The sequence below is a fragment of the Notamacropus eugenii genome, chromosome 1, assembly GCF_028372415.1.
Source record: "Notamacropus eugenii isolate mMacEug1 chromosome 1, mMacEug1.pri_v2, whole genome shotgun sequence".
Taxonomy (NCBI): domain Eukaryota; kingdom Metazoa; phylum Chordata; class Mammalia; order Diprotodontia; family Macropodidae; genus Notamacropus; species Notamacropus eugenii.
In genome coordinates, this window is record NC_092872.1 from 179,811,744 (window position 1) to 179,839,273 (window position 27,530).

The window sequence follows — 27,530 nt, forward strand, 5'->3', positions numbered from 1 at the left end:
ATCCAGAAAGTCCTGAGTACTCAGAAACTCTTGAGTAATAACAGAAGGTCAGAGTTGGAAGGGACCTTTGAAGTCACTGAGTACAACCCATATCTGAACAAGATTCTCATCTTTAACATCACTGACCAGTAGTCATTTAAATTCTGTTTACAGACCTCCAAGGGTAGTGGTAATACAAGGGACCCACTAACTATCAAGGTAACTCATTCCATTTTAGGAAAGCTCTCATTATTGTTAAGTTTTTCCTTTTATCTAGCTGAAATCTGCCTTTCTAATGTTTTCACCCATTACTACTAGTTCTGCCATATCTGGGTCTCAACATAACAACTATAATGCCTGTTCCACTGAATCTTTGGCCATTTCTTTCCAGTACTGATTGCACCCTCTCTTTCGCCTCCTGACACACTAGAACTGGAGGAGGAGGAGACATACCCCTTGCTCCCTTCCAGATCCTCCTTCTGCACCATCATTCAGCAAACTCTTCCTCCTTTGAAGTTCATTCTATCCAGAAACCTAATTCAGCAGTTATCTAACAGGATAACCACGTCACCCACCTTCCTTTCTCAAGGAGTTCAGCACATGGCTTACAGTCTTTCCCTCTACCTCAACACCTCCCCTTGTATTAGGGGACTTCAATGTTTATAAATGACACTCCATCAAACATCTTGGCCTCTCAATACCTCAATCTCCCAAACTCCACGACTTACTCTTTCACTCCACCACAGCCACACATATGGAAAGTCACCTCCTTAATCTCACCATCAGTCACAAGTGTTCCACTTCTATAACAAAGAACTTTGGAATTGCTTTATCTAAGTACAATCTCTTTCCACTTCTCCCTAGGCCTTACTTTTCCTAAACCTATTCTTTGTTCTCACAGTGACCAATAGGTCCCTCTGCCTCTCAGTACACTTCCAGATCATCAATCCTGCTCTGGTTTCATTTTCCTTTCTTACCAAAATTGAAGCTATAGTCAATCAGTTCAACATCACACCATCCTCTGCTCTCATATCCCTTGTCACTTGGTCCCATCACCATTAATGCTCTGCCAAATCAAATCCTGGATTACTTTCACCACCCAGAACCTATGCTCCTACTTGTTTGTTTAGGAGGAACACTGTAGGAAACAATACAACCACACTGATTATTCCAAACTTTCCCATTTCTGTTAAGAGTACCACAACTCTTCTAGTCAGCCAGGTTCAGAACCTCGTAATTATTGATTGCTCATTCTCCTTCAGCCCACATGGCCAATCAACTGCCACATTTTATCATTTCTGTCTCAACATCTCTTGTATCTCTTATCCTCATTTCACTCATACAGCTACTATCCTAGTTTAGACCCTCATTTTTTTTCACTTGGATAACTACAAAAATCGAATTGTTCTCCCTACCTTGCTATGTCTCTCCTCTCTCCAACCTATTACAAAAAGCTGTTTTCCTAAAACACAAGTCAGATCAGGTCACTCCCCAGCTCAGTAACTCCAGTGGTTCTCTGTTACCTACAAAGTATAAACTACTCTTTTTGGCTGTTAAAGTCCTCCACAACCTGCCTCCAATCCATCTTTCTAGGCTTATTATAACATTGCATCCCTTCATGTATTCTATGGTATAGCCCAGTGTTAGTCAAACTTTTTCATAATGGTAGAACAAAACATTTAAACATAATGGTTTAAAAAAAACTTAGGCAGAAGTCTTATAGTAAAATCCACTAAAATTATTATATTTTCATGTCTACTAACAAACAACATGAGGTTTTTAAAAAATGCGACATTTCAGGGTTCCTTGAAGCACAACTTGAGAAAATCTGGTCTAGTCAAACTGTCTTGCTGCTGCTCCAACTCCATGCCCTCATGCCTGGTATGCATTCCCACTTCACCTGTACTTCTTGGATACCCCACTTTCCATCAAAGCTTAACTCAAGCACCCCTTTCTATATAAGGCCTTTTCTGATCCTCCTCCCTCCTCTCAACTGCTAGTGCCTTTCCCACACAAATACCCTGCATTCATTTTTCATATATTTCATGTATATCTGGTGTCTTCCATAATAGAATAGAAGCTCCTTAAGGAAGGGGACTATTTCATTTTTATCTCGGCATCCTCAGCACTAGAAGAGTGCCTGAACATGAATGACTATATGTGCTTGTTTACTGAATGTTTCCAAATGACTTGCAGACAGCTATCTCCCTTCTCTAGGCTGAATATTCCTAGTTATTTCAACATATCCTATTAAAACATAGTCTCCAGTCCTCTGATCATTTTAGTCACATTCCTATGGAAGGGCTTCAATTTGTCAAAATAATTCCTAAAATGTAGCAACTAGAACTAAAAAAAAAAACACTAAACATTCAGTGGTCTGACTAGAGCAGAAGACAGTGGAAATAGAATTTCCTTTGTATTAGATACTTTATCAAAAACAGGCTGAGATAGCATTAATTTTTATCTTTTTCACACAAATTATTATTTAGTCACATGTCCTCCATCCTAAACTTAAGTCTTTTGATTAAAAATTATTCTATGGGAACAGTCATTCAACCAGTTGAAAATTCATATAAATGTATATATTGTATATAGCACACATTCCATCTTGTCTACAAGGCTAGTATGGAAGATTTTGCCAAATGACTCAATGAACCCCAGGTATACTATATTTATGGCTCCAGGTCTAGCAGTGGAATACAATGGAAAAACCATTAGACTCAGAGTCAGAAGACTCGGACTTTATTCCCTGCTCTGCCACTTACTTTGTATGATTTAGTTAAATCACCTAATTTCTCTGGACTTCAGTTTCTTCATCTATAAAAGGAAGGAACTGAACTAGATGACCTCAAAAGCCCCTTCAGTTCTAAAGTTATGATCCTATGAAAACTGACAAAAAAAAGAAACGAGATTAGTTTGGTAAGATCTGCTTGAGTGAAGAAGGTAAGCATGAAGACAAGAAAAAGGGGCAAACCTAATTCAGAGACTAGTAAAAAAAACAAAAACAAGCCATTTGTCCCAGACTTGCATGAAACCCAAGCAACTAAAAAGAGGGAGGCAAACACATGGTCGATGGATGAGACTGTAAAACACACTTTTAAAAACCTGAGCTATACCTCATTTCTAAAATATGTAGAGAACTGAGTCAAATTTATAAGAATAGAAGTCATTCCCCAAATGATAACTGGTCAAAGGATATGAACAAGTAGTTTTCAGATGAAGAAATTAAAGCTATCTATAGTCATATGAAAAAATGCTCTAAATCACTATTTAGATATGAAATGGATTAGAAATGCAAATCAAAACAACTCTGAGGTACCACATTACACCTCAGATTGGCTAACATAACAAAATAGGAAAAATTATAAATGCTGGAAAGGATGTAGGAAAATTGGAACACTAATGCATTGTTGGTGGAGTTGTGACCTGATCCAACCATTCTGGAAAGCAATTTGGAACTATATCCAAAAGGCTATAAAAATGTGCATATTCCTTAACCCAGCAATATCACTTCTAGGTCTGTATCCCAAAAAGATCATACAAATGGGAAAAGGATCCACATGTACAAAAATATTTATAGCAGCTCTTTTTGTGGTGGCAAAGAACTGGAAATTGAGGGGATGTTCATCCATTGGGGAATGGCTGAACAAATTGTGGCACATGAATGTAATGGAATCCTATTATGCTATAAGACATAATGAGCAGGCAGACTTCAGAAAACCTGGAAAGACTTCTATGAGCTGACGCTGAGTGAAGTGAGCAGAGCCAGGAGAGCACTGTACACAGTAACAGCCACAGTGTGCTAACTTTGAGAGACTTATCTCTTCTTAGCAATGCAACAACGTAACAACTCCAAAGGACTCAGGATAGAAAACGCTGTCCACATCCAGAAAAAGAACTGTGGAATCTGAATGCAGATTGAAGCATATTGTTTGCTTTCTCTTTTTTTGTTTGTTTGTTTCTTCTTTCTTGTGGTTTCTCCCATTGATTCTAATTCTTCTTTACAACCTGACTAATGTGAAAATAGGCTCAATAGGAATGTACATGTACAGCCTGTATCAAATTACATGCCATCTTGGGATAGGGAGAGGACAGAGATGGGGAGAAAATTTGGAACTCAAAATATCATGGAAGTGAATGTTGAAAATTAAACATAAATAAATATATTTAAAATAAATAAATAAACCTGAGCCAAAAGTAAAAACCTGAACCTTTAGTGTGTTTAACTCAATATTTCACATTGAAATAAGTGAGAATAAACTAAACAGACCTAGTTATTAAACATAACTAGTCAATGCTGCCAAAATTTCTGTGTTCCATTGTAAAACTTAGTTGTGCACACTCATCATTATGCATATATTCTAGACCAGACCAGAGGTGTCAAACACGTAGCCCACAACACTCTCCAGTGAGGCCTCAACCAGATTAAAATATAACTGGGAAATATTTAACAAAATAAATGAAATACAAACATTGATAATATTAATACATACATGCTTTTCTAAGTTAATGTGACCCATAGGGATCCTTATGTGCAATTTAATGGTCCCCATTTCCATTTCAATTTGACACCACTGTTCTAGACTATAGCATACACAGTTAGGAAAAAGGAAAAACAATGAAAAATAGGAAAATCTGCACAGAGGGCTCCCATGGTTTGATCTTTAGCAAAAGGGTGATCCCTTTAAACACGTTGGCAGTAGCAGCCATGTCAAGGAAATCCCAGATATGAGGAAAGAGTAGCAAAGCAGAGAGTAAGAGGCCATGCCTTCATTTCATTTTCTATCCTCACAGGTTTTAATTTGCCTACAACATTATGGGGTATGATTCCAGGGGCAGGTAGACAATATCTATGATACACATTTTAATTAAAATTACTTGCTCCTTATGTGATTTCTCAGAGATCTTAGGCTTGTGTTTGTTTATGTGATTATCTTACAAAATATAAAATTTAAGAAAAAAGAAGATTACTTAGCTACAGATGACTGGATTTGCCTCCTTTTCACTGGTGTTCCTAAATTCTGCAAGTACCTGTGGGCAAGAACTGCTCTGTTTGTCTCTGAATCCCCAGTGTCTAAGACAATGCTTAGCACACCACAAATGCTTAAAAATCCTTGTTGAACTGAAATGAACAGTAGGAAGCATAGGGAATCAGAAATGTTACTATGGAAAGCACCAACTTGTCTCTTCCCTAATCCATTCTGTTGTGTGTCTTGAAGACCTGCTTACTGACACCAACAAGTATCTTACCCTTCTTAGTACCATGGAGCCTGAGAAAGAGACAAATAAGATCCTATCCTGCCTCAGCAGTCACCCAAATTGTCAGCAAAATTTCATTGGCAGGTCTCACAGGGCAAACAATAAGCACAGATTCAGAAAGTTTACTTCTGGGGGTGGAGGGAGGCTTCTGGAGGTAAAAACATAGAACCATTTCTCCATGGCTGGTGGATGGAAATCTATTTGGCTAGGAGCTAGGTATTCTCCTGGGTAACCTCATTCAAAGGTTAGAGAAGCTTGGTGATGTAGGAATAGATAAGGACCTTCTCTAAATGTCTCTATACCACTTCTTAACCATTTCATACTAAGAAGTAGTAGTAATATTAAAAATAATAACATCACCAACCTGTTGACTTGTAAACAAGAAGATCAAAAATTAGCTCACCCAAAAGAAAGTGAGTGGGGGAAGGAAAATTTTAAAAATAGCTTTCTGAGGTCAGAACTAAATTCACAATATTGAAGAAATTAAATAAGAAAAGAATCGGGCCAGCCTGTCCTTTTTAAATTCACAGCACATTTCAAGTGAGTGGCTACCTTCCCAACTACCGTCGGCTCCTCTGCTGGGCCAGCTGGCTGGGATACAGCCTGGCATGACAAGTAGCATGCCAGGCACACATAAGTGAACTCTTTATTGTACTCTCTACACTTTTAGCCAATCCTGAGCCTCAAGGCTCCTTTCCACCCATTTCATACCTTGTTTCTCTCTCTCTCTCCCCTTCTCTCCCTTTCTCTCCCTCTCTCTCTCTCTCTCTCTCTCTCTCTCTCTCTCTCTCTCTCTCTCTCTCTCTCCCCCACACATACACACACACCATCAGCAATCACAAGAGTTAACATGTAGGAAAAAGACACCCAACTCACCTTTGCTGTCCTATCCCTGGAGCCACTCACAATGATCCCCCCTTGACAATCTACACAGTTCACCTCCTGCTCATGAGCTGCAAATTTGATGCTGAAGGTACCATTAATCTTATGAAGGCCAATCTTTCCATCTCTAAAAGAAAAATTGGGAGACATCTTCACACACATACAATAACCAATTATGCCCACTGCATAAGGACAAGATGGCTGCACAACCACCCCAGTTCTCCAGGGCCCTCCCTGACCCTACTAAGCTTCAGGACTGGTCATAGCAAAGCCCTTTACCTCTAGACACCTTCACCTCCTCAGTATGTTTCGGGTTTAGCGAGCCAAGGGCCAAATCAAATTATCCACTGTTCAGCAAAAGGGTTACTGACAGCTGCTCCATTTTGCAGTCAAGACTCCCCTTCCCTGCCTCTCTGTCTTTTCACCATTAGCTACCTTGCATCAAGCCTCTCTAAAGAGCTCTGCTCTGGGAAGAAACCACAACTCATTTCTCTGTGGTCTAAGGCTGAGGTGTTTCATGGTAGAAAGAAAAATTCCAAAAGCAGGTAAAAGGACCTTTAAGTTAACCAAAGACAGATCTCAGTGGTGAAGGGACAAGGTTAGGAGGCAGGGGAGACCTTACCCTCCTCCGCTGACAACGTGTGAACTGGACAGCACAAAACGGCACACATCCTCCTCATGACCAGAAAAAATGGCCAGGGGCCGGCGGTGTAAGGTGGAGCCATCTGGGCAAAGCTGGTAGGTATGGATGTCTTCGGCTTGGGAGAGGTACAAACAGCCACCCTCTAGCTGCATCCAGGGCATCAGACTGCAGATATCAGAACAAGAAGATATGGGTCAACAAGAACATCAACACAGAAGCCAACTGTACCCCTTGAGAGAGACTAGAGTCCCACTAGACAGTCCTCCATCTAGCAGTGATCTATCAGAATCAGAGCCCTCCTCTCTCTAGCAAATAACTACCTATCTAGGAAGGGGACAGCAAGGTGGTCACTGTTTGTAAATTGCCACTGCCTCCCAACAACACTCACTGAAGTACCATCCAGGATATCATAATAGCTGAGTTTGGAGTATCACTCTCTTGGGTTTCACTGTTCTATTCCATCTTTTTCTGACAAAATAGTCTTATAATTTTTTTTCTCTGTCTTTCAAAATGAGGTAAGAAATTTCATCCCCTTCCCCCCAACCTCCTCAAAGTGGTAGAGGTAGAAGTAATCTTAGAGATATATGACCATTACCCTCCCTACCCCTGCACACTGTTGTTGTTATTTTTTATCTGTCCTTCATTTCCAAAGACCAATGACAACACGGAGTGATATCTTGACTTGCTCATGAATAGGATTTAAGTGAGACTGAGTTGCACAAAGCTGCCCGTCTCATTCTTTCTTTCAGAGTCATCCAGGTCCAATGGTAAGACAACTGGAGATGGCTCAGGATGCAGTGGATGACCCTAGTGTCTTTAATGTCTGGCCAAGCCCTAAGTGCTTCACAGTGCCTGCTTCAGCCACCATTATGGCCTTTGGAAAAACTTGTTCTCATTCCCCCATACCATGTCTTCGCATGCTTGGGGTAGGCATCCTCCTAACTCACCAACAGGTTTGAGGCCTGGATTCCTCAACCTCATTTAGCCCATCTGCCAAGAAGGTTTACTGGAGTGTGACCACTGCCTTTACTACAACTTCTTGGAGCCACGAGTAAGAGTTGGGTGAAGGTAGACACCAAAGGTGGATGAGTAGCTCTGAAAAGGGTCCAGCAAGCCCTCACACCACATGTGCTAGTCCTCCCTTAACATCCCAAGCACTCTCCCTGCCCCCGCCCTGACATATGCTACTTTTAAGAGGCAGGAGGCCATGAGTATGGAACTCTGAATATACTATCAAACTTTTTTTTTGCTACGTTGGGTAGTTTTCCTGAACTTTTTTGTCTTTTTTAAAAAATTGCTTATTATAAAGGATGGTTCCCTAGGAAAGTATGAGGGCAAGCAATGCAATGAGAAATATGAGTGATGTAAAAACAAAAATATCAATGCAAATTATTTTTAAAAAAAGATATCAAACTTTAAAAGCAAACTACATATTTTCTCCTAGAAAGCATTCCAGTTCTGAATCACTACTTAACACCCTGGGATTTTTACTAGTAAAGGGGATAGAAAGTTGGGATTGCAAATATTGGGAATAAGAATAAAACTTCCAGTCAGATGAGTAAATTATTTCCTGTTCACTTCATATCCTCTAACTCAAAGTTCAAGGGCTCAGCTGTGAGGTCTCTAGTCCCATGTCTTTTACTCTAAAGAACAATGAGAGCAGAAGGGAAGAAAGACAAAGAGGAAGGAGGTGCCACCAGCAGTCCCCCCCCTTTTCCTCTTCCTATTGGAGCAAAAGCTCCAATTGTTAGTGTAAACCATAAACCCATTTAAGAAAGGACCCTAACGTACCGATAAGATAGCTAGATTCTCACTAAAGAGACAGATCTGCATTTCTGTATTAGTGGACAAGTGTGACAATGGAAAAAGACAGTGACAGAGGAGTCTTCAACAGTGCAGAGCCTACAAAAAAATAGTCAGCTCTCACAAAATGACTGATAAGACAAATCTACAAATAGTTAAAGATCCTCTTTGAGGTCCTTCAGTAGGAATAAGGGTTAGAAGCTTCAGGTTAGTCCCATGATACTCAGCGAGCTGCTCTGGAAAAGAACATGGCCAGGCAATGAGAATATTCACTGGTGATGACTAAGCCCCTTCCCCACCAATCTACTGATGCCCACATCTTACCAGGCACACTTCAACAAGGTATCTAAACAGTGTCTAGCATAGAGCAGGTATTTAATGAAGTTTGCTGATTAAGATAAATGTGCAAGAGCCTACTTTTCTTAAAAGCCCTGGTGTTTTACAAGTCCTAAGTAAAGAACAAAGACAGTGAGCTTTCCACCCCTACTTGTTAATACAATTGCCATGGGAATGAGAAAAAGTTCTGCAAATTGACTTGACAGGCCATTAAATGCAGCTCAGATGTCTACTCACGAGGTTTTTACAAGTGTTTGCATATATTACACCTAACATGTGCTAAGTATGTAGAGATGTCCACATTTATACACAACATGATATACATTTGTGCCCAACACCTCCTGTATAAATATGGGCTATCCACGTAACAGAGAAGAGGGTAAGTGAGGGACCCAATAACCAGAATAAAACCTATGTGAATAGTAAAGACTCTCAGGGAGAGACAAGATGGTAATTGCTTGTGATCTATTTGCCAAACTGATTAAGACTAGTCTAGTGTGATCAGGAAAAAACATTTCAGGGACAGAGTCTTGAATAAAGAACTTACTTTCTGGTTATTAAGAAGCAAGGTTGGCAATAGATAAAGTATCAAAGGATTTGAACAAATGGTTCTCAAAAGAATTAGAAATTATGAACAACCATATGACTGCTCCAAATCACTAATAAGAGAAAAACAATGGAAAAAACTCTGAGGCTTCTCCTCACACCTAGTAAATTGGCAAAGATGAAAAAAGTTGGGAATAGTCAATATTGAAGAGGTTTTGAAACAACAGGCATACTAATACACGGGTGTGGAGCTTAAATTGGTCCAATCACGTGGAAAAAAATTTGGAATGATTTTTTTAAAGTGCCTAAAATATTCATACTCTTTGACTTAGATCTTCCTGCTAGGAATGTTCTCCAAAGAAGTCAAAGACAGAAAGGTCTCATATATATTAAAATATTAATTGCAGCACTTTTTGTGGTACTAAGTAATTAGAAAATATGTAGGAACTTGTATGGAGGATAGCTATACGAACTGTGGTACATGACCTACATGAAACCTTTTGTCATACATATATTCCCTGCACCGCTAGTGCCTTCCTCTCAAAATCACCTTTTATTTTATACATGCCTATCTATGTGCATGTACTCCCAGGGCCAGAGTATAACATCTTAGAGAGAAAGAATCATTTACTTCTATCTTTGTATCCCAGTGTCTACCACAGTGACTGGCATGTAATAGGTGCTTAATAAATGCTTGTTCATTGATTGATTGGTTGGAAGATTACTGAACTATATGAAGTTATTGAAATAAAGAATTCAGAGAAATGTGGGAAAACCTGCATGAACTGATCCAGCAGAACTAGGAAACCATATATACACAACTACAACAAAGGAAATCAAAGGACTAAAATGAAATTGAATAATATGTAATTATAATGAAAAAACTAAGCCCCAGATGAGAGATGAGAAAATGAACCTTCATGCAGAGGTTAGGACTGTAGATACGAAATATCAGACATGCTGTCAGATGCAGTGAATATGTTGATTAGCTTTGCTAAACTGTTTTTTTCTTTTTCTTTTTTAATCTTCATTATAAGATGATTGGGCAGTGAAATGGTACAGTGAATAGAGCACGGAAACTGGAGTCAGGAAAACTCATCTTGAATTTAAATCTGGCCTCAGAAACTTACAAGCCGTGTGACCCTGGGCAAGTCACTTAACCCTGTTTGCCTCAGTTTCTTCATCTGTAAAATGAGTTGGAGAATGAAATGGCAAACCACTCTAGTAGCTTTGCCAAGAGCATTGTCCCATGGACAATGTGGTTCACAGGGTTACAGAGCTGGACACAATTTATCAACTAAACAAAAACAAAGGTGCCAGGTACTTTACGAAGTGCTAGGGATACAAAAAAAAGGTAAAAGTCCCTGCTCCTAAGGAACTCACAATCTAATGAAGAGACAGCACACAAACAACCATGTGTGAATAAGATATATCAGGGATAAACTGCAGAAAAGCTCCAGAGGAAAGGTACTAGCATTAAGGAGGATTAGGAAAAGCCTCTTGCAGAAAGTAGGATTTCAGATGAGTCTTGAAGGAAGCCAAGAAAGTTAGGAGGCAGAGATGACGAGGGAGAGAGTGCCACGCATTCAGGACAGGCAGTAAAAATGCCCAGTCAGAGATGAATATCATATTCAAGAAACAGTAAGAAGACCAGTATCACTGGACTGCAGAGTACATGGGGTGGGGATGTGTTAAAGAGTAAAAAGATTGGAATCGTAGCAGGGGGCAGGTTATGGGGTGGGGGAGGCTTTAAAAGACAAAGAAAGAATTTTATAGTTAATACTGGAGGCAGTAGTGAGTCACTAGAGTTGAAGAGGAAGCTGACATGGTCAAACTTTCATTTTAGGAAGATCACTTTGACAGCTGAGTGGAGAATGGCCTGGAATAGGAGAGGCTTGAGATAGAAACTCACCAGCAGGTTATTGCAATAGTCCAGGAATGAGGTGATAATGGCCTGTACCATGGTGGTGGCAGTGTCAGAGGAGAGAAGGGAGTGCATATTAGATGCTGTGAAACTAGAAATGACAAGACTTGTCAACTGATTGGATATGGGGGGGGTGAGAGAGGGAGGGAGGAGTTGAGGATGACGCTAAGTGGTAAGTCCAAGTGACTGGGAAGATGATGGTATCCTTCACAATCAAAGGGCAAATTACACATGACAAAAGTATCAAAAGTTTTTTGGGGGGTTTTTGAGGCAAGGGTAGAAGATGTGGATCTCCTCATAAATCACCTCTCACCACTTTGTGAATGTTTATCATCACCACTACCATTATCCACAGCAATAGATCATGACAAGGTAACCAATGGGGTTAAGAAGCACAAGGAAAAGTATGAGGTTATGAAACAGAAGGTTCCTTCCTATAACCGTTGCCTTAGGATAATCACCTGGTCTCCTTTAGCCACAGGTACATAAGCACTACTGAACAGGTAACAATAGTTCTCAATTATAGTGTTACTCTCCTCTTCAAAAAAAATAACAGATTTACTTCTAAAATGATACCTGCTAAGCATAAATGAGCATGAGGTTTCTGCTCCCCACTCCTGTTGATCAACCAACAAGTATTTGTTGAGTAACTGCTGTACCCTGAATTGTGGTAGGTACTTTAAGACATAGTAAGAGTAAGACATGATCCTGGCCTTCTGAAGTTTACAATTTAACTAGGGAAACAAAAGTCGCATAAACTAAACAATTAGAGAACAATTACTGCAAAAAAAACCCCAAAAAGGTGGCATTGTCAGCCACCGTCCAGCCTGTTCTTCAAAGTTCAACTTCTACAGTCTTGGTAGCAACTCGTCCAACTCATTTACATTCTATTTTGCCTTTTTACAAAGGGGAGTGGGAAAGAGATGTTGAGGGGCCTAACAATGAAGGCAGAAAACCTGTCAGTGAAAGACATAAATGGCAGTAAAGCAAGATGGATCTGGTTACTAGCTTCATCATTCACTGTTCAGTCTTCCTTGTGGCAAACTGGCAAGGAACACGTCTGCCCTTTTGGACCCCTTCTGTGGGGTTCTTGGCCTTCTTGACAAGAAAGGCCAGCCAAACTACAACCAGGTCGCTTTTTTGTCTTCCAACATGACCCCATTAGCCTGTGCCCCTGGAAGCTCTGAAAGAGATAACAGGCTACTTGCTTGCGTCTCCACTTGAGCAATGTTCCCTGTCGGCAGCGCCCCCGTCTCCAGTTCTGTGAGACCTTCACTCTTTCCTTCACTGGAATGCTGGTCACCCTGTATACAGAGGAGAGGATGAACAATATAAGTCACCAAGGCCTCTCTCTATACTCAGAAAAAAATTCCCCAGGATAACCTCCAGGCCACAAGCAGGACACAAGACCTCCCAGAGAGATCTGGATTTAGGTGCTAACAATAACGTAAAGAACAACAACAAGGAAAACCTCAGACCTCTGATGAATTCAGTGACCTCAAGACATATGTTGGATGTGGCCAGTGTGTTGGCTGTTCTGCTTAACTATATTTCTTTATTACAAGGGAGGACTTTAGTTGGGGGAGGAGAAGAGTTGTTAGGAAGTTGGAGCAATTTTTTAAATGTGTTAATAAGATATTCATTTAAAACAAATAAATGTAGGAGCTAATAACTAGGTAAGGAAAGGTAAGAAAATAGGAGGAAGCAACAGTTCCACAGATTTGACCTGTACAATAATTCTCCAAGATAGGTAAGGTAGGCATTAAGCCTAGTTTTGTTTTTCAGATGGGAAGATCTAATCTCAGCAAGGTTGTCTCAAGGTCATATAGCTAAGTGAGTGGCAAAACCAGGAAAATAATATAGCTCCCATGACTCCTAGTCCAATATTCCTTTGATTATAAATATTGCTGCTTCTTTGATCAGACTTTTGACTAACAAATCCCTTTCATATTTAAAAAAACAAAAGTCTTAAACAGTCTTGCAGGAGAAAAGGAAAAATTAATATTAATCAGTTGAAGTGAATTTTTTTTAAAAAGGGCAGAAAATTCTAGATAAGTAAACACCTGGGTGGGGCACTAGGGAAGAGAGTACCATGCTTGGAGGCAGGAAGACCTGAGTGAGACCCCCTTCAGAGCCTAGTAACCACATAAGCCTGGGACAGTCGATTCCCCTCTCAGTCTCAGTTTCCTCATTTTTACAATGAAGGTACTAATACCCACCTTTATAAGGGTTGTGATTATCAAATGAAATAACATATATAAAGTGCTTTGCAAGCTTTAAAGTGTTATATAAATGCTCATCGTTATTACTATTGTGATTATAAGCTCTTCATTATGTATGGTGTACTAAAACTGAGACAGAGAACATACCCTAAAAAAGTTGGCAAAAGCTTTAGCCTTCCTTATCTCGATCCTCTCCTCACCTCAGTGAATACTGCCATGTTGGTGATACTTTTCTGCCCCCACACTTCCCTTTCCCTTTCCCCTTCCCGGGCACCCCCCACCCCCCACCCCATATGCAGGGGGCTCTGGTCTGACGGCTGGAAACTTTCAGAGCTACAGCAAAGGCAAGTGCTACTCTGATTAGGGAAAAATTCCTCATCCCCTCTCCCTAACCCCTAAATTTAATCCACTTCCACCCAGGGTCCTTTAAGCTTTCCATTACTGAACTTGGCTTCTATTTTTTTTTTTAAAGGCTCCTAGAAAATGGCAACTTTGTAAACAAACTTTCTTCCTCTTTTACTCCCAAAATCTTTATACATATAATTTCTCTAACAGATTACTAAGTAGTCTTCTTTTACCAATAAAGAATTTAGTGATTTCATCTCCAAAATCAGAGGTAGTGATCAAAATCTCTCTGAAAATCAGCCAAAGGAATACGGGGAAGAAAACAGTAGGAAAAGAATCTTCTAAGACAAGAGCAGGTGCTCCTTGGAATTCAAAAATGACTTTGCTCAGATCCCTGAGATGCCCTCCAGCTTACTTCTCCCGAACAGTTATAAGTGTAAAAGTAGGGAGAGCCAACCAAAAATGATTAGTCCCCTGTAAATAAACATCTCACATAGCTGTTAATGCACATCGGAATCTCTAACTTGGCCTCCGGCCTGCCTGGATTTTCATTTTCCCAGCCCTCCTCCTTTAGCCTGGGGCTCATTTTTCCACTCCCTGTTACCCCCTTCTTCTCCCTCTACCACACTTTCCGGCACTTAGTCACCATTATAATTTGACTGCATTCCTGGGCACATAACCTATTTTAAACCCAAACAACACAACACATACAGTGAGTCTGCAGTGGGCTAGAAATTAATTTAGGAAGTAATCTAGTGTTTCTCCTTTCTTTTCAAGATCTCTCATCCCTTGTTCCCTCCCCTCTCCCCAAAGCAAATATATATCCTGCCATATGTAATATTAAAACTGAAAAACAACCAAAGGACATTGACTCTAATTATTTAGAAGTAACTTAAAGGGTATCATCAAAGAAATGCACGATTGAGAAAGATGGGCTGGTCAAGAGAACTGAGGAAGGCCTCCAGCATATCTGGTGAACCCCCTGTGAAGAGCTTATGGGAGAACATGGACAAGAGCAGCTCTGAATGGGCAGGCATGGATGAGCTGCAAACTACATGTTGGAGGTGACACCCACTCTCATGAAATTATAAATTCACTGGAATTTGTAGACAAACAGACAGATAGATGTAGCCATAAATATGGACATATTCTATGCATCAATACCTGAATAATTTATTTTCAGAGATGTGAGTTACTTTCACCATTGGTATAAATTCCAACTTCTTCACCTCAGTCAACAGTCTTAATTTGTAAAATATTCATCACTTAAAGAACTTCAGTGAGCTAAGCTAGTTCCAACATCAGCTTCACACTAACAGAGTAAACCATTTTGTTTGGTCGTTTTTCAGTCATGTCTGACTCTGTGACACCACTTGAGGTTTTCTTGGCAAATAAATTGGAATGATTTGCCATTTCCCTCTTCAGCTCATTTTATGACGAGGAAACAGGACAACAACATTATAGGACTTGTCCAGGGTCACATAGCTAGTGCCTGAGACTAGATCTGAACTCAGGAAGATGAATATTCCTAACTACAGGTTTAACACTCTATCTACTGCGCCACCTACCTACCCTAACAAAGGCTACGTACCACAAGTCCTGGCAGGCCCTACCACGTTGGAAAGGTTTCTGGGTACAGGCCCAGTAACAAACTGTGTATGTCTTATCTAAAGAATAGCCTAGCTAAGTTTGAGAATACTCATCATGAGGACGACCACAGAATGATAACTTTTTCAGCCCCAGCAATTCTTAAAAGGTCATCTACTAAGCATTCTCAAAGACCACTACTAAATTATAAAAGGGTTGTAAATTAACTAGTTCACCTTGATTCTTAGGTTAGAAAGCCAAGAAAAGAGAACTGTATAAGGAATGCCTGTGTCAAGCACAGACATCGCCGTATAGGCCTCCCTAAGATAGTACCACCACACCCTACCCAGACTTCCCCTCTCATACCTTCCCTTTCAACTGGGCCATAAACTCTGTTCCCAAAATTGAATGACAATGATGAAAGTTCAGCAGTACCTTTTCTGGATTATAGGATTCATTCTCTTTTGAAAATCACCTTTTAGTCTTTGGGATGAAATGGGAATAGGAATAAACACAAAACATCCTCAATTCCAAGAAGGAAGCACTAAATAAGAGTCCACACATACTACTTAACTCCACAGAAAGGCACTGATCTAGCACTTTCTGGCAGGAGGCAGGCCTGGGACTGGCACCACTAATCCTAATATTTTAAAATTCTGCTGCTATGAGATATATCAATCTTTCAAGCAGGTTCTCAGTCTAAAAGACTAGGTTTCAAACTCATTCTTTGGCTCTACTAAGCTGGTTGTGGGAATGGAGAAAACATATGCCAGTTGCTGTCCAAAAAGCTTTTAACATCTTCAGGACATTATGATAAAGTCAAGCAACAGGCAAGATAAAGGAGAAATGAGTTCTCCCTTAATACATTTGTTCTGTGAGAGAATTCCCTTCTAACTCATTGTGTACATTATTAGAGCACTTCTTTACTTCACCAACATGCCCTTCCAAAATGAAAATTCAAAGAAGAATGAGAAGTTAGGGATTAGGTGTTATAGGAAGGGTGGGTGAAATAAGGAAAGCTGAAAGAAGGAAGGAACTTGAGACAGAGCTAAAAGGCAAAAAGTCCATCATTCATTACAATGAAACAGCTTTCCAGGAAAAACATCTCAATATATTTACTATAAAACAATTTCATTTCCCTCTCCCTCCTATTACCATCACCTGCCTCCCCCCACCTTCATCCCACCCCAAAATCCCACAGCTTGTAGATTTCCTCTCATTCTTGGCAGTTACCAGAAGAAACATAATACCCCCTTTGGGTAGCTCCCACCAGCTGCTTAAGAAGGGAGGGGAAGGTATCCTTCTATACTACCACTAGAAGACACCATCCCTAGACTCCTTCCAAGAATATTACAATCAGTGACCATTAGCTCCCTGATGTCAGGGAGCCATTGGCAATGCAGTCCCCAGAAGCAACACCATCCTTCAGTCCCAAAATGTTTGCTTTCAGCCAGAACTCTCGTTCTTCTTGCCCAGCTTACACTTTGTCAGAAAGCATCCTTCTCGTTCTATTTCCAGCCTTACAGGGCAGTATATACCTCTTCTAACAATTAGTGGTCAGAGTGCCATTTGCTAGGGTTTTTTTTTAACTGTTTCCTAGTTGGTTACTTAATAAGTGAGATTCAATGTCATTTCCTTCACCTCCAACCTCTTGCTTTTCAGATGGCAAGAAATCAAAAGCCTCAAAGCAAATAGTCACTTCTATATCACACCTCTTCATCCACCTACCCCTAAACATATGTAGATACCTAATACAATCCAAAGAATACTCTTCAGTCTCTAAACCAAACAGCAGAGCAGAACAAGACATCAGTAAGCCCTCAACCTCTCAGCAAAGACCACCAACAAAGAGGTTCCTAAGTGTCAACTGTGGGCAGAGGCAGTTTCTCTCTATGCCAGACAAGAAACTGAACAGAGCCTCCTGCGTCATTTCCCAAAGGCAACAGCCGGAGTTGAGTGAAGACCGTGAAAACTGTACAAGAGCTGGAGGAGAAAATATAATGTAAGGAATGATTCTGAATCAGGGGCAGAGGAAGGAGGAGGGATGAACTAGGTGACCCCAAATGTCTTTTCCATCTCTAACTCCTATGATTCTTTGACCTCCAATTTTGTGCAGCGGACAAAGAATGGAAAGTCAACAGACGAAATAGTGTTTTGAAAGTGCCTGGCAGTCTGCTCTTGTCATTTAGTTGCTGCCTCTTGTATTTTTTAAGGTGTCTCCAAGCCTTGTCTTCATTTCACAGTTGTCACCTTTCTCAGTAGTCTGAGCTCATGTCAAATACCGAAAAAAAAAAAAGGAGAAAAAGAAGAAGAAAAAGAAAGCGAAAGAGAAGGAATGTACTGGCAATTAATTGTAGACTGAAGACGGGTGGGCACAGAGACCAATTGGGTGGCCTGGACTTCCAGGGAGGGCAGCTTGAACAGAGAGAAGCAGATCAGATGAAATATAGAACTGACTTATAAGCTAAGAAAAGGTTGGCCAAACCTTTTGCGAAAGGTAAACTCTTTATCCAGGTAGTCTTCTTCTGTTTGTTTGGAGATGGTTGTTGGTCATCTAGAAGGGAGCTGACCTATCCTGGACAGGAAGGAGCCCTGCTGTTTGTTATTCAGTGTGTCTAACTAATGCTATTTCTGTTGGCCTGAAGTGAGAGTTGAATCTGAACTAATGCTTACAACTAGACAGGCCTGGTCAGGAGAAAAAGACTTCTTCAACTTGGAATTGAACCAAAACTTTGAATTCACTAAGAATTCAATCTTCTAACTTGTGATAAACTCCTAGGCAAATTCTGAAATACAGGCAAAAATCTATTTACCTGTTAAGCAAACTTATCTGTTGATTAGTTGGTTCTACTGTGTTAAAATGTACAGGGGTTTTTTTGAAGTATATGTCACAAGTACCTACTTATACCTATATATTATATACATGCTTTTCATTCAAAATTCAATTTCTCATCTTTTCCCTAGTTCCAAAAAAGTAAGGAATTTCATTTCCCCTGAACTTCCCAGATTTTTTATAGAAATCCAATCTGAAGAATACTCTAAACACGCACACATCTCTTTTAGTTTCAGCCCAGATCAAGAGCTGAACTATTCTGAACAAAAAGCCATATCAGTTTCATAGTTACCCTAGGGTTTTTGTTTTTTAATTTAACTGGGAGATAGGAAGAAGGAATACAAGGTTAAATATTTCTACATCATGGATGTTCAATTTTTCCTTATTCCAGACAGTTCCCCATGAACCCTATTCATAACTGTGGTCTCAATTTAAAAAAAAAAACACTACAGTCTTGAACCAAGATTAATAGTATTCAAAAAAAAATGAAGATATCAGAGAATTTTCAAAGCAGTTCGGATTCAGATAGAGGGGACAAAAGAAGACAGAGAAAAAAGAAAGATAACTGTCCCCACCCTCTTCATAAAATCAGAGTTGGAAAGGACCTTGGAAGCCATCTAATCCAACTTTTGCCTGACCAAAAGATGCCTTGATAAGCGGTCATCAGGCTTAACTTGAAAACCTCTAGTAAGGAAAAAACTACTATCTCCTGAGGCAGTCCATTCCACTTTTGGGCAGCTCTAATTGTTCGGAAGTTTTTCCTTACACTGAGATGAAATTTACCCTTTTGGAACCCACTACTCCTCGATCTGCCCTCTGGGGCCAAGCAGTACAATTCTTCTTCCACATGACAGCCTTTCAAATACTTGAAGACAGTTATCACACTCCCTACCTGAAGTCTTCTTTTTCTTTTGGTTAAAAATCCACCAACATATGTCGTTTAACTCATCTTTGTCTCAATGTACTACTATTATGCTGAAGGTAAGGAAATGCTTTCTAACTGGAAAAGTGTTAAGGAGGGTTTGGTGTTTCATTGTTTTTTTCTCAGAATTTTAGAAGAGGCCTCCTCCCAAACCCCATTTACTTTTGGAGATACTTGCCTCACTGAGCCGTTTCCTGCTTTCACAGGTGTATTGTTTTATTTATTTTGAGCACGTAAACTGAACTCTGTCTTTATTAACTCACAGAAACCATTAAACAAGGCTTTTTCAAAAAAAAAAGACAATAAATACATCCATAAATCAACTCTTAGATTGTACTGGCCCTCTTCAGCTGGTAAAGTCAAAAAGTGCCCAGGTCATAGAAGTCTGGTCACTTTTCTGAGAAACACTGGTTAGATTCAAAAGTTAATCAACCAGCAAATTCTTCTGTATTTTGAAATAGCAAGAGAAACTTTATGCCTTTTTTTTTAAATTGCTCTTAGGTTCAATTATTTTAAAAACAAACAAACACACAATGCTTATCTGTTTCTATCTCTTCACTCCGAACGTTAATCATCACTGAAATGGATACCCTAGTCACAAAGAGTTTCCACACGTTCAGCCTCAGTGCAGGAGTGAGTGAATTAATGAATGAATGAAAATGCCAGTTAAATACGATTGAGTAACTTTACTACTCAATAGTTACATTTAAAAAAAAATTTCACTGGTGTTTTCAGTATCTATAGTCATTAGCCACTCCTTAGATTTTTACTCAACTCTATCACACTTGTCTTGGAAGCCTGGCCTAATAGCTTCCAAAGCATAAAAATTTGGGTTTGAAAAGACTGTAGTCTTTTGCTTGTAGTGTTTGATTTTTGAGGGGCTTTTATTGTGGACTGGAAGGTTCTAAAATCCCATATTTATCCATTTCTTTAAAATCCCAATCTAAATTGTTAACTAGTTGGAGTTTCCAGGTACTAACTTTTTTCTTCCACTTGTCACCTTGGCCCCCAATTATGAAGTCTAGTTGTATTTCAATTTCTGGTTCTGGTGCACTAAAACAGACTGATTTCCCAAATTCCTCAGGGAAAACTTAAAAAGCTGCTAAAAGAAACATTTCCTTAGCTTTGATTATGGTATTCAAAACACTTCTATTCCCCAAAGTTTCATAATACCTTCAAAAAAGGACCAAACAAAAGTGATTTCAAACTAGTTGGAAAATTTTTAGTGTCCACCAAAAAAAATATGTCCACATATTGTGAGGCATGTATGTTCAATAATGTTTACAGTTTGGGCAAGAGCTCAAAAGGAGGCAAAATATTTGTTTCGGGTTGTGTGGGATTTGTTTTTTAAGTGCCCAAAATACCTCTAAGCACAATAGTAAGGCCATTAACAAATCAAAAGGAGTCAGAGCAGTTCATCTTAATCAACTGAGCCAAGATCAGTTAGAACATCCAAACAGCTACTTTGCCCTGGGCCGGAAGGTCAGTAAACCAGATCCCTTTGTGTTTCCTTGGGGCTAAGAAACTGGGTACCTTAAATTGAGATCCTAGGCCCACTGTAGTATTTGAAGTAACTCCATGTACCTTAGTAAAAGAATCAGGACAGGTGAGAAATTAAACACCTTGCTTACTTCCTTCTTCCCCACCTTCTAGACACACTCCCAATCCTCAACTTCACTCAATAGGCTGACTTGAAGAAACAAGACACTTAAAAGTCATCAAATTGAACAAGACTGAAGTTTTACTTTCCTGCCATTAAAAGGCATTCACTTGTTCAGTCTTGGGGGGGGGGGGGGGGGGGGAGGGAATGACACAATGTATTAACCAGCTGTCTCACTCTATCTTCACAGAGGTATGATTCTCACTGCATAATGAAACCTGGGGAAGACCACAACTCTTTTTTTTTTCCAAAGAAGACAACCACCTCTAGCAGCTTATCATCCCTCCTGCAGCTGTCCAGAAACAAGACCACACTGATAAACACTCTCCCCACCTGTTGTAGCATATATGACTTTTCCCTTCAACCCAGAAAGGAGCACTGACCTTGCTCTTGATCAAATGGTATATTAAAACAACTTCCCTGGGAGGCCAAGAGATACCTTACCACAGGTTCCAGAACCTAGCTTCTAAATAATAAAGCCATAATCAATGCCCAGTAAATGGTATAGTGTCTTGTACATAGTAGGCACTTTAATAAATATCTGTTGAATTGAATAAACCATAGCATTTCAATACTGGCAAAGTTTATTTTAGGCTTTAGACTATCTTAGTCTTCTCCCTTTCAGAAGTATATTGAATAGAAAAGAAAAATAAAGCTAGTGTTTTCAAGCTATCAATTTAACTTCCTGAAAGGAAAAAACCAACCCTTTTATTGGACTGGGCTCCAGTCATTTTAGTCAGCTTACCTTATGGGTAATATTCAAAAAAGTTTTTTAGTTATAGAGGATAGGGGGCAATTTGAAAACAACCCCCCTCGGAAAGTTGGACACCACTCTCCATTCTGCCAGCCCAGCTGAAAAGGCTGTATATTTCCATTTCAGTGTCATTTAAACCAGGCGTGTCCAGAATACACTTTTTCCAATTACAGGTCTCAGAATTCCATTCTTCGAGCCCCCTTCTCTTCAGCGCAGACAAAACTGCAACATATGTATCTTTATGTAGCACACGTACCTATGTCTAACCAGTCCTAGACCACAAGCAGGCATCCCACCCACCTTCTTGTGCCCTGTTGAGTATAGAAGTGTGACCAGAGAATAAATTTCTCCTCCAGACTTCTAGAAGTTCTGCCTACGCCTGGGACCAGAAGGCAAAGTAAGATAACTGTGGAGAACTTCTTGGGGTCCAGATTCTCAGGCCATATTCCTACAGCCATTTCTCCACATTTAAGTAAATGCTCCTTGGTTGTGAAAATATATAGGGATTCTTTCTTAATCCACATCTAAATTTGTAATTCTAATAAATGATAACACAGATACTATGCCTGAGACCCTACCATAATTTCTAAGAGGCAAAGGGGTTGGGGGGAAACCAGACACACAGAGCTAGTCTATCCAGCTAGTTTCCACACGCACACCTCTAAGACTTTAGAGCCACTTACAATGAGGGAAGCATTGAATCCTGAGTGCTGGAACTGGGACATGAGAATCTCAGTGAAAGAGTGGGTCCTAAGAGATTTTTTAAATTGGATATTATTTGAAAGATAGGCTATGAAAGGAAAGATTATTTTGAGGTAACTCCAGAGAGGGCTATATTGAAAATCATCTCAGAAAGGGTTATTTTTGGGAGAGTATCTAAAAGAGGCAGTTATTTTAGGAGAATCTCAGGGCTAGCTACATTTAAAATGACAGGGCAGTGTGGATACCATGATGGACTTGGGAGTGGAAAAGCCTCAAATTCAAACCCAGCCTAGCTCACTTAGTAGCTGTATGACCCTGGGCTAGTCATTTAACTTGTCGGTTTCCTCATCTATTAAATGGGGGTAATAACACCATCTACCTTCCGGTTGTGAGGATAAACCAGGATATTTGTAAAGCACTTTGTAAACCTTCAAGCACTACAGGAATGCTCTTATTGTTGTTCTCATCTGGGATGTATATTTTGAAGGAGGTCTCAAAGAGGAGGGCATTTGGAGAGACTCCAAGGAAATTAATTTAAATGGCCCTTGGTGGGTGGATGAGGGTATTCTAAGGGGATATTTTGGGAAGGTCTCGGGGCACTCATTTAAAGGGATCCCAGAGTGGATTATTTTGAGGAGGGGGTTCTGTGATGTGGCTAGTGAGAAGGAGAAATCGAGGGGATTTAAAGGGGAGGCTCACAGTGGGAGGCCGCTTCCAGGGCTCTGAATTTCAGGGAACAGATACACCAGGGGGGCTGCGTGGCCGGGCCCAGGTGGCTCCCTAGCGACCACACCCCCCGCCGAGCCCAGGGAGGGGACGGCAGGGGAGCAGCCAGACTAGGCCCCGCGTCCCCGCTCTTTCCCCGGGCCCAGGCCCGAGGCCGGGTGTGCTTACAGGTCGGTGCCGTGCCGAGTGAAGCCGGAGTTGAGGCAGGCCCGGGCGATGGGGCGCCACAGCAGGTCGCGGCTGGTGAAGCGCTGCAGGCGGCGGGACACCTGGCCCAGGCGGCCCAGGGCCTGCGAGTCCAGGTAGGAGCAGATGAGCAGCAGCAGCTCCTCGGGCAGGCGCCACAGCGGCGGCCCCGGGCCGGCCCCGGGAGGCCAGGCCTCTGCCTCCTCCGCCCCGGCCCCGGCCCCGGCCCCGGCCCCGGCCGCCGCCTGCCCCGCCTCGGCCTCCCCGTCCGTGTCGGCGTCCGCCCCCTCGCCGTGCGGGCCCGGGCTGCCCCTCCTCCCCATGAGGCCAGAGCCCAGGGCCCGGCTGAGCCGCCGCCGCCGCCGCTCACACGGAGCCGGAGCCGGAGCCCGAGCCCAAGCCCGAGCCGCGGCCGCCGCGGGGGGAAGGGGAAGGCGAAGCCATCCTGGCCCGAGTCACATGGGGCGGCGGGAACCCGGGCCGCCGCCGCCGCCGCCGCCGCCTGTCAATCACCGCCCCCCCCCCCCCGCCCGCCCCCCAGCCTGGGGACTCCGGGCCCTAAGCCAGAGGGCGGGGACTGGGCCCCGATAGGCAAGGCCCTGCCCAGGTGCAAACCCCACCCCCAACCTTGGGCAGGTTCGTAGGAAGAACCCCCCCCAAACGTGACCCCAGGTCCCCTCAATCGCCTTGGAGGTGACCTTCCAATGCCTGGGTGTGTGGGTGGGTGGGTGGGTGTGTGGGTGTGTGTGAAGGCGTGTGCGTCCGGGGTGTAGGAGGAGGGGGACACATTCATTCCACCCCCGCCCTACGTCTGAGGCCCCAGAAGGTTACGTTGCCCTGTGGTTACCCAAGTTCTCACACTGCTCTGCCAGTTTCTGGTGTTTTCGATATTCCAGTCTTCCTCCCCCTACCTGTAAGCTCCTTGAGGGCAGGGACTGTCATATTCAGCTTCACGTTCCCTGTAACCCTCGCACAAGGCATCGCTCACAAAAAGGACTGTTTGAGAATTTAATTAATAAAATTAGTCATCTATGTAGAACTCTCAGACCTGGTACTGGATGTCTCAGCTGTGAAGCCTAATATCTAAATTTTCCTAAATAGTCTTGTTTTGGTTGAGATACCACTGCAGAGAAAAGACAGTAAGAAGTGGAATACAGAGATCAGAATTCTTCAAACAAAATCCACTCAGTTGTCTGGGACTACCCCAAAATCTTTTCTCCCCTGCCCCCTTCTCAGTCCCTGGGCAATAAGATTAAGCAAAACCAAGAAATTCACCTAGGTCAGGTAAAGGAGGTGAGTGAACTAGGACTGAAGATCACATGTGGGATTGAGTGGTTTAAATATATATATATATATTTGAAAGGTTTTTATATTATCTGCTTTTTGGTTTTCCGTGCAGATTTGGAATCAGCTGTATCATAGTTACTGTACCTGTAGAAATGCCACTGCTCCCAGAAAGGTTGACCTAGTAAAATAGCCACATTTCTGTCATTCTGCTTCATATAGCATGTATGATTAGTCAGCTAGTCTGGCAGTGTCACAGGCTCAGTTTTTGATCTTGGAGGGGGAAAAAAACCTAAACAAAAACTTTAGCCTTTCAGTGTCCTCAATCTGTAGTGAAAATAATACCTGCCTCTTCCTTACTTTGGGAGGATAAACCAGATGATCCCTGTAAAATGCTTTGAACTACTCCAAGAAAATTCCAAATAATCATCATAGGTCAAATTCCATTATAACAAATACCTTTTCAACAAATTCCTTTGCATTAGAAATAGTTTTTACAAAACCCAGCCCAGAAGATTGTCTCCTTATTTAAAGCAATATTCAGTACAACAAAATTTCAGTACAGCCAAAGAATTTAGACATGTCCTTGAAGAGTGTTGTAAAGAAATTTGACATATCTTACAAAGCTGTGGAGGTGGGATACCTTCAACTGAGGCAAAACTAAATTGAGGTACACATTAAACATGTTCATATTTCCAAAGTGTTTTACTATCGTCATTATAATAGTTTTTCATAGCACAGTGCAGAGCCACACATTCTCATTGTACCGGAGTTAAGTGGTACAGGAAGTATATCCAGTCCAGCTCAGATGAATAAATCATGATTAGTAGAATACAGAGTACTAAATTTCAGTTATTCATGACACCTATGTTTATGAAATGGCCATCATTTTAAAAAGTCAGAATTTTCCTGTCCTGCTCTCACAAAAGAACAAATAAACTATTTAGATTAGAATTTGAAATTTCATGATTTTTCCAAGGAAGAGCAACCATGTTCTAGAGACTCCACTGGAAAATGTCAATACTAGCAATATTTTCCCTTTAACATAGTGAGTACAAATTTTGCCTAGATGTCAAAATACTTATTACATAAAAAGAACGTTTTTTCAACATGAAAATAGGCTTTATGTCTGTTTTGCTTCCAAATTTTCCTCCTTCCTTTCCCAGACCTTTCCTTCAACTCAGATGAACATTTATGAGTTCTATTATTGTATTTCAAATTGGGAAGTTTTCTGTAGCCAAGTAAGTTGGGGATATATTGTAACATATAATGAGAATGGGGCAGAGGAGAAGGTCTCAGGTATGTGCTGTGGCTTAGCTCCTCAAAGCCCTGAAAAGTTAGTCTCACCTCAAAGAAATATCTAAGTAATTTCTCCATGATTTCTTTCCCCTCCAAAAATCCTCTGTGGTTTAAATCAATCTGGGAAAGGTTTGTTCCCTCCCCAAAAAGGATTTTCTTTTGTTCTTTTTAAGGGTTAGAAGTTTGGAGAAAGTCATGCGGCTAAAGAGCTTGTCACAAAAGTAAATCTGGAACTTTTACTCAGGGAATTTCCTAAAAATAGTCATACTTTTGGGGAAAGTAAATATGTTAATATCCAGAAAAAGAGAGTACTTTAGCCTTCAAAAAAAATCTGTAAGACGGTTTGGCTCTCTGTCCCTCTGCCTCTGTCTCTCCTTCCCTTTTCCTTCTTCCTATCTCCTCTTCTCCTAAATGCCAGATTGCAGTAAATATAATGAAACAGTGGGAAAGAAACAGTGAACTCTGAGCTCAGAAAACCTTGGTTCACATCCTAGCTCCCTGCAACAAACTAGCAACAAAACCTTGAATAAGTCACTTAGCTCCTCCAAGCTTCAGTTTCTTTATCTGTAAAATGGGAATAATACTCACCATACTACACAACCAAATTATTGTGTGAATGAAATGAGATTAGGTAAATAAAGTGCTTTATAGTCAACTGAAAAATGCTTGGTGGTCTTATGTGTTTTATATAGCAATCATTTGGAATTTTTTTAAAACTAATAAGTTAATTCTAAACATTGAACTTATTTTTTATTTTCAAATCCCATAAATGTGAAAGAACATAAAAAAGAAAACTAATATAAATTTCATAATATATTGTTGCCTTAAAATCCTTTAAAGTATTTTTGCCAGTCTGTAAAAAGTTCTATTGTGCTTTTTTACATACAGATACAAAGTTTCTTTGCATAAGCATGTGGAAACACATTTAGAGAATATTAACGTTGTTACTGTTATAGGTTAATAATTATGTGCCTATGTAAAACTTTTCATCCGATAATCTAAAATCAGTCAATCGATACTATCTGCCAAGTAAGAAATGGTAGCTTATGGCCATTATGATTCACATTTTAGGGTTAGACTTATGAGGTAGTCCAAAGTGTCAAGCCAAGTACCAATTCTGACTCTTTGCCTCATTTAGCACAGTGTCTACCACATGGTAGATCCTTAATAAATGCTTATTGATAGCCTGTGTAGATAGATTGATAGATTAACCACTAGACAAGCCCCCAGGTTATTTCCAACCTTTCTATAAATATTTATTTCATATATTTATTTATTTCAGCTCTGTGTAAGGTACTGTGCTTGGTATCAAGGAGAAGTCTTAACATCATGGATTTAGAGCTAGAAGAGACCTGAGAGGTTATCAAATCCCACCTTCTCATTTTGCCGAGGAGAAAACTGAGGCCTGAAGAGGTGAAGTTATTTGACCAAGTTCACACAACCATTAAATGATCCAGATCTTTCAGACTCCATGCTCAAGTTTCTATCCACTATACCTCTCATTTTAGAGTTTGAGGTTAGTAGTTTTGCATTTGAGAATAGGGGAAATAATCTGAAAAGGTAGGAAAGGAGCACATGGTATTGTGTGCCATCATGATTTGTCAGCAGTGTCAGATACTGGCTCAAATACCAACCATT

General features: G+C 40.7%; 1 protein-coding gene across 3 annotated transcripts in view; it reads right to left on the minus strand.

Annotated features, from left to right (window-relative positions):
• The window catches only part of FBXW4 (F-box and WD repeat domain containing 4), a 120,100-nt gene extending 96,322 nt beyond the window's left edge, over window positions 1-23,778 (minus strand). For 2 of the 3 annotated variants that reach the window (XM_072620591.1, XM_072620600.1), the window contains exons 1-4: window positions 23,292-23,778; window positions 12,581-12,676; window positions 6,743-6,928; window positions 6,115-6,247 (exon numbers count right to left, since the gene is read on the minus strand). In XM_072620591.1, coding sequence (XP_072476692.1) covers window positions 6,115-6,247; window positions 6,743-6,928; window positions 12,581-12,676; window positions 23,292-23,632 — 756 coding nt within the window. In that variant the 5' untranslated portion in view covers window positions 23,633-23,778. The remainder of the gene's footprint in view (window positions 1-6,114; window positions 6,248-6,742; window positions 6,929-12,580; window positions 12,677-23,291) is intronic. The other variant, XM_072620582.1, reaches the window with a different exon arrangement.
• Between the last annotated feature and the right edge of the window lie 3,752 nt (window positions 23,779-27,530).